The sequence below is a fragment of the Suncus etruscus genome, chromosome 6 (assembly GCF_024139225.1).
Source record: "Suncus etruscus isolate mSunEtr1 chromosome 6, mSunEtr1.pri.cur, whole genome shotgun sequence".
In the NCBI taxonomy this organism is placed as follows: domain Eukaryota; kingdom Metazoa; phylum Chordata; class Mammalia; order Eulipotyphla; family Soricidae; genus Suncus; species Suncus etruscus.
This window is the reverse complement of record NC_064853.1, coordinates 45,180,993-45,188,963: the sequence shown is the minus strand read 5'-3', so window position 1 is coordinate 45,188,963 and position 7,971 is coordinate 45,180,993. Positions and strand designations below refer to the sequence as shown.

At 48.1% G+C, this 7,971-nt stretch overlaps 1 protein-coding gene across 2 annotated transcripts in view; it reads left to right on the top strand.

Moving 5' to 3' along the window:
* The first annotated feature begins 240 nt into the window (after window positions 1-240).
* Window positions 241-7,971, top strand: part of HDAC1 (histone deacetylase 1) — a 40,519-nt gene continuing 32,788 nt past the window's right edge. For both annotated transcript variants that reach the window (XM_049774811.1, XM_049774810.1), the window contains exon 1: window positions 241-351. In XM_049774811.1, the coding sequence (XP_049630768.1) occupies window positions 303-351 (49 nt within the window). In that variant the 5' untranslated portion in view covers window positions 241-302. The remainder of the gene's footprint in view (window positions 352-7,971) is intronic.

Sequence of the window (7,971 nt, the reverse complement as noted above, 5' to 3'; positions counted from 1 at the left end):
TCCCCCAAGGATTGTACCACTGTACAGTCCCGGGCAGTTTCCCCGTCCCACCCCCGCCGCTGCCCTTGGTACGAGCCCAGGTTTGCCCCCCCCCCTCCACGGGCCTCCTGGCTGGCTCCGAGTTCCGGGCAGTCTTCGCGCCAGCTGATTGGCTGGAGCGGTGCCTGGGCTGCGCGGCTATAGGTGAGCGAGGGCGGGCGTGGGCGGGGCCGCGTGAGGCCACGCCCTCCCGAGGTCGGCCTCTGAGTCGGAGCGGGCGGCGGGGACGGACCGACAGACGCGAGGGCCGGGCGGCGAACAAGATGGCGCAGACGCTGGGCACTCGGAGGAAAGTCTGTTACTACTACGACGGTGAGCGGGAGAGGGAGAGGCCGGGCGTTTGGGGGGAAAAGCTGAGGGGACGGGGAAGGGTTGGCTGAGGGAAGACGGTGCCATCGGGCTGGGAGGAGGGAGGAAGGAAGGAGGGAGTTTGGGGGGACTGGGGGCTCCCCCAAAATGTGGGGGGTGAGGTGGGGGGACAACTCACGTGTGAAGAGGAAAAGTTATTTTTTGAGTGGGACACTCTGAGGCGAAAGGAAGGCCGAGTCTGAGGGGGAGGCAAGTGCAAGGAGCTCCAAAAGGCTTCTTTCTTTAACTTTTATTTATTTATTTATTTATTTATTTAGGTTTTTGGGGTCCCACCCAGCAGCGCTCAGGGGTTCCTCCTGACTCTGCGCTCAGAAATCGCCCCTGGCAGGCTCGGGATTCGAACCACCAACCTTCTGCATGCAAGGCAAACGCCCTACTACCTTCATGTCATCTCTCCAGCCCCCCCAAGTGTTCTCTCTGCAGAAATCACCCGATCAGTTAGGCCACCCCCCGACTACTTAGTTAGGTGACCCCTTCCTTCCCCTGCTCCATGAGTTTGTGAGTGAGCCCTGTCTGGGGGTTGCTGAGGGAAATGGGGCTCTTGGGGCGGGAAGGAGGATGCAGCCTATTTGACAGACAGACAGACAGGCAGGCAGGCAGACAGACAGACCTCTTCCCTAAACAGAGATCGCTGGGGAGTTGCCTCGATTCAGGTGGTGCTGGAGCCAGCCCGGTGGGTGGTCAGTGGTCTAGGGGAAGGTCTTAGACAGGACAGATAGAGCCCCGGAAGGGGTGAGGGTGGGGGAAGGTCATGGTGAGTTAGCTTGCACGGCTCAGAGTCCCAGCACTCAGCCCTTGTCTGAGGTGACTGTCAGGGAGGGAGGTACAAGCACAACCAGGATCTGAAGAGAAGCAGGAGTTATTAGTCATCAAGTCCAGGGAAGATAAAGTAACTCCAAATGTAGCCGTAAGACCGAGCACTGAACTGGCAACTCTTATCTGGTTTGTCAGGGAAAGGAAGGCACAAAGTGAGCACAAAGCTGCAAGCACGCAGGCTGCAGCCCCTCAAGGGCTGGATTGACTTTTCTCTCAGATCGTTGGACTTGATGTGATGAATCATTGCAACTTTATGCCTGTTGGTGATACCATCAGCTATCCTTTAAGAACTATCCTCTGGGGGCATTTGCCTTGCATGCAGAAAGACGTGGAACCGGCATCCTATAGGGTCCCTGAACCTGCCAGGAGCGATTTCTGAGCGTAGAGCCAGGAGGAACCCCCCTGAGCACTGCCAGGTGTGACCCCAAACCCAAAAAAAAAAAAAAAAAAAACAAAACCCCAAACACCTCCTCCCCCAAAGAACTATCCTCTGGGATGAAGATTAAATTGATGAATGTAGTGTAAGGTGTAGGGCTGGAATCCCAAGTTTGTTTGGGGCCATTTGATGCAAAGTGTTTAGAGATGGCCATGTATGTTGGCAAGCTTTTCTGGTGGTATTTTTGGGGGCTGCTCCCCAATTGTGCTTGGAAGCTGGGATGGGGGGGATCATCTGATATTAGTAGTTCAACACTGTGGGACAGAAGGATGCTCAGGCACAGAGATGTGGTCCTGTTTAGGTCTTGCGGGTTTGAGGCCACTAGGATTGTGCTGGTGGTGCTCACAGCAGAGACCAAACTTGGGGCCTGTGCATGCAAATAAGGCATATGCTTTCCCCTTTTTATAGCTCTCTTCCCAAGCCTACTTTCTTTGGAGTAGCCATACCCAACATACTCAGGCTATTCCTGATTTTGAAATTGTGTTTGGAGCAGTCATATACAGTGCTAGGAATCGAACTGTGATTGGCTGCATGCAAGGCAAGCACCAGTCCTCTGTACTATTTCTCTGGCCTTCAACTTTGTGAGTTTTTTCCAAGGGGGGGCGGTGTTTGGTTTTATTTTTGGCCATATCTGGCGATGTTCTGGGGTTACTCTTTTTTTTTTTTTTGGGCCACACCCTGTGATGCTCAGGGGTTACTTCTGGCTATGCGCTCAGAAGTTGCTCCTGGCTTCTTGGGGGACCATATGGGACACCGTGGGATCGAACCGCGGTCCGTCCTAGGCTAGCGCAGGCAAGGCAGGCACCTTACCTCCAGCGCCACCGCCCGGCCCCTCTGGGGTTACTCTTGACTCTGCACTCAAGGATCATTTCTGGGGGCACAATGGTAGGGCATTTGCCTTGCACATGGCTGACCCAGGAAAGACCTGGGTTTGATCCCCAGCATCCCATATGGTCCCCCAAGCCAGGAGCGATTTCTGAGCTCAGAGCCAGGAGTGACTCCTGAGTGTTACCAGGGTGCCCACCCCCAAAAAAATAATTCCTGGCTGTGCTGGGGGACCATATGGGATATTGGAGATCTAACCTAGATTGGCCCCATGCAAGGCTAGCACTACTCACTAAACTATACTGTCTTTCCTGCTACTCAGTTTTGTTTTTTGTTAAGAGACATTTTCTGGGTCAGAGCGATGGGGGAGGTTTGCCTTGCATGCACTGACACTGTATGATCCTCAGAACCTGGTCTGTCCTTAGCCACTCAGAGCTTAGCCACTCAGAGCCAGGAGTAAGCCCTAAAGCATCACTGGGTGTGGCCCTAAAACAAATACAAACAAAGTAAACCCAGACATTTGCTGAGATGTCTGAGGAATAGTCAGTCTTAGATGGTTTACTATTCAGACCTGCAGTTCTGAAGACAGAAATGAGAAGCAAGTTTGTTTTTACTAGTTATCAGATTATATTGGTGATAATCTTAGTTACATATGAGGATGTTATGAAATTGAATAGGGTAAAAAGAGACTAGGATCCAGGCTAGAGTTCTCTTCTAGTTTTTATTTTTGTTTTTGGGCCATACCCGGTGGTGCTCAGAAGTTACTTCTGGCAGGGGCCAGAGCTGTGGTACAGCTGTGGGGTGTTGACCTTAAGCATGGCCGACCCGGGATTGACCCGGTTTCAGTTCTCAGCATCTCACAATGTCCTTTGAGCCTGCCAGGAGCAATCCCTGAGCACTGCTGGGTTTGACCCACAGACCTAAATAAATAAATAAATGTTTTAAAAAAGAAGTTACTCCTGGTAGGTTCGGGGGGGTACCTGGGATGCCAGGAATCAAACTCAGTCGGCTGCCTGCAAGACAAATACCCTACCTGCTGTGCTATTGCTCTGGCCCCAAATTCTTTGCTTTTTTTTTTGTTGTTGTTGTTATTTTTTTCTTTGTCACACCCAGCAGTGTTCAGCAGTTACTCCTGGCTCTGAGCTCAGAAATCGCCCCTGGCAGGCACGGGGGACCAATTGGGATGCCAGGATTCAAACTACCTTCTTGGTTGGCTGCATGCAAGGCAAACACCCTACCACTGCTGTCTCCCAGTCCCTGGCCCAAGTTCTAAGATTTTTTTTTAAACTTTATTGATTGGTTGGTTGTTGGGCCACATCCAGCGGTGCTCAGTGGTCACCTCTGGCTCTCCACTCAGATATTGCCCCTGGCAGGCTGGGGGACCAGGGTCCCTCTCAGATTGGCCCCTATGCCTGCATCTCTGCTATCTCTCCAGCCCCAACTTTTGTGGTTTTTTGTTTTTTTTGTTTGTTTTTGCTTTTTGTTTTTGGTTCACACCTGGGGGCGCTCAGGAGTTACTCCTGGCTCAGTGCTCAGAAGTTGCTCCTGACAGGCACAGAGAACCATATGGGATGCCAGGATTTGAACTGGGGTTTATCCTGTGTTGGCCACGCTCAAGGCAAATGCCCCACTGCTCCAGCCCATTCTAAGATTCTTTACTAGGGGAAGTCTTTTGTTTCCCTTTGCTCCTCATAATCCCATTATAGTATTTTTTTTACCCTGTATGGGAATTAGAGGTTTATTTGTTCCTTCTTTCAGAGAGTAAACTCTTAGGGGAAAGTACCATTATCTTATCTACTTCCATATGCTCATAGACTCACAATACCAGTTAGTTGGTTAGTGACTGAAAAACTGGAAATGGGCTGGAGAGATAGCATGGAGGTAAGGTGTTTGTTTTGCCTTGCATGCAGAAGGTTGGTGGTTCGAATCCCGGCATCCCATATGGTCCCCCCGAGCTAGCCAGGAGCAATTTCTGAGCGTAGAGCCAGGAGTAACCCCTGAGTGCTGCCAGATGTGACAAGGAAAAAATAACAACAAACAAGCAAACAACAACAACAAAAAAGCAAAGAATTTGGGGCCAGAGCAATAGCACAAACAAACAAAAAAACATGAGGAAATGGCTCTAGACTAGGAAAAGGGTTACAGCAGTTAAAAGAGTGTGACATGCCCTGTGTGAGAAAGAGCTGTTTTCCTAGTGTAGGCAAAAATTGTTTGTCCGGTGCCTGGGATTTTGTAGGTAGATTTGCAGCCCACTGAGGAATAAATGGATGAATGAAGAAGAGACATCGGGTTCAACTCCATTTTGTTGTTTTTGGCTATACCCAGCACTCCTGGGTCTTCTCTCAGGAATCACTTCTGGTGGTGCCTGGGGGATCATGGGAAATCAGTATTGAACCTGGCTCTGCATACAAAGCAAGCTGTACTATCTCACTGACTCTCCAGGTTCAACTCCTTTTGATTTGATTTGATTTTATTTGGTTTTTTGGGCCATACCTGGTGACTCTCAGGGGTTACTCCTGTCTGTGCACTCAGAAATCACTCCTGGCTGGGGGAACCATATGGGATGAACCGTGTTCTGTCCTAGCTAGCGCGTGCAAGGCAGAAGCTTTACCGCTTGCACCATTGCTCCTGCCCCTCAACTCCTTTTTAAAATATACTTTGGGTGTGGGGATTGAGCTACACACACAGCCTGGTATGCTTGAAGTGTTGCTGGTTATCAAACTCGGGTCAGCTGCATGTAAAGTAAGAACCCTGTAAGAAATTTCTTCTCTGTTAATTTCATTTGAAACATTGTTAAAGAACTTTATATATTGTGGCCAGAGTGATAGCTCAGTGGTAGAACATTTGCCTTGCATGTGGCCGACCCTGGAAGGACCCTAGATGAATTTGGGTTTGATTCCAGGCATCCCATATGGTCCCCAAGCCTGCCAGGAGTGAAACCCCTGAGTGCCGCTGGGTGTGTCCCAAAAACCAAAAAAAAAAAAAAAAAAAAAAAAAAGAATTTTATATTTTTTGTTTTGTGGTCATATCCAGCCATGCTGGAGACTGTTCCTGGCTCAGTGTTTGGGGACCATTTCTTAGAATGCCAGAGATTATGCAGTGGCAGAGAGTAAATTTGGGGGACCGGAGAGATAGCAAGGAGGTAAGGCGTTTGCCTTGTATGCAGGACGGTGGTTCGAATCCCGGCATCCTATATGGTCCCCGAGCCTGCCAGGAGTGATTTCTGAGGGTAGAACCAGGAATAACTCCTGAGCGCTGCCAGGTATGACGTAAAAACAAAAACAAAAAAAGAGAGAGAGAGTAAATTTGGGCTCCAGCATGTCCTTCAAGCTCTCTTCCCACCCTTGAGATTCTTCCTCCCCCCCACCCCCCCTAGTTCTGGGGATTGATTGTACTCTGAGCCTTGCATATCCTAGGCATATGTTCTACCAGAAATTTTCTTTTTCTTTTTTTTTTTTTTTTTTTTTTGTGGGGGGTGTGCTGCACACACTGATGCTGAGGAACTCTGTATCCAGGGTGACCTCTGGAAGTGGTTTTTTTTTTTTTTTGGTTTTTGGGCCACACCCGGTAACGCTCAGGGGTTACTCCTGGCTATGTGCTCAGAAGTTGCTCCTGGCTTGGGGGACCATATGGGACACCAGGGGATCGAACCGCTGTCCGTCCAAGGCTAGCGCAGGCAAGGCAGGCACCTTACCTTTAGCGCCACCGCCCGGCCCCTTTTTTGTTGTTTGTTTTTTTTGTTTTTGTTTTTGTTTTTGGCCCACACCCGGTGTTGCTCAGGGGTTACTCCTGGCTGTCTGCTCAGAAATAGCTCCTGGCAGGCACGGGGGACCATATGGGACACCGGGATTTGAACCAACCACCTTTGGTCCTGGATCAGCTGCTTGCAAGGCAAACGCCGCTGTGCTATCTCTCCGGGCCCCTCTGGAAGTGTTTAAGGTACCATATGTGGGACGACCATTGATCAAAATAGGGCTGCATGCTGGATATGCCTTACTTCTCTTCTGTATTATCTCCAAAAGTATGGAACTTTCTCTCAGTTTAGATTCAGAGAGAGTCCTTTAAAATTAAGTGTAAATGTAATAAGAAGTGGGAAATCCAATATGACGTTTTAGTATACTGGATTTGGAATCAGAAGAATTGATTCCTGGGCCAGAGCAGTAGTACATAGCCTTGCAAAAAGCTCACTCTGGTTCAATCCCTGGTATTTCATATGCTATCTGGAGCCCAATAGGAGTAAGTCCTGAGAGTAGAGTAGGAAGAATTAATTCCTGGATTGCATATAAACTATCATTTAATTGATTAACTTTAAATTATGTCTAACATCATTGCATTATAACTTGTTTCAGGTGCCCATTATTAGATTTAAACGTATATATTCATTGAGTTCCTTTCTTTTCTTTTTTGGTTTCTGGGCCACACCATGCTTTACACAGAGCTTACTCCTTGCTCTGAGTTTAGGGATCACTCCTGGCAGGGCTTGGGGGAATACATGGGGTGCTAGGGATCAAACCCAGATCACCTGTATGCAAAGGAAGTACCTACCTTATATATTATAGCTCTGGCCCTCACTGAGCTTTCCATACCTGATAGCCTACCTTGTTCAACCTCCAGTTCCCATCTGTTCAGTTCTTGATCATCGACCATCAGTGGAAATGTTGACCAGTAGTTTGAATAAATTTGAGCCTGTCCCCAAATTAATAAAATAATAAAATTAAGTATGTGTATATTACTCTAGTATATTTACACTAAAAATAGCCGCATGATTTTGAGCAAGCACTTTTCTTTTTTTATTTAAATTTTTTTTTTAATTTTTATTTTTGGGTCATACCCGGCAGCACTCAGGGGTTACTCCTGGCTTCATGCTCAGAAATTGCTCCTGGCAGGCTTGGGGGACCATATGGGATGCCGGGATTCGAACCAATGACCTTGTGCATGAAAGGCAAACGCCTTACCTCCATGCTATCTCTCCAGCCCCACACTTACTTTTCTTGAGCCATTGTGTTTTATAGGGTACATTTGTTTACCCTTGTCTTCCAGGAGCACCAAGTTGTCTATGAATAGATTAATTTAGATACAAAAAAGATTGAATACTTACATACAAATATAATGCAGAAGAAAAGAACCATTCATTCTGATCAGGAGTGTATTTAGATTTGGGCTGGGCATTTTAACATAGGAGCAGATCACCAAAGAGGGAAAGGTTTTCCAGGGCAAAGGAAAGGGTACTGTGGGGCCCAAAGAGATAGAACAGTGGGTGGGTGTTTGCCTTACACATGGCCAACCAGGATTCCATTCCTGGCATTCATAAGGTCCCTGCAGCCTGCCAGGAGTGATTCTTGAGTGCAGAGCAAGGAATAACCCCTGAACACAGTTGAATATAACCCAAAAACAGAAGCAAAAACTCACAAAAAAGAAAAGATACCTTGATATGAAGGTGAATACTCCATCAGGATGCTGCTTTTCTCATGTTTAGAGCAGGCATT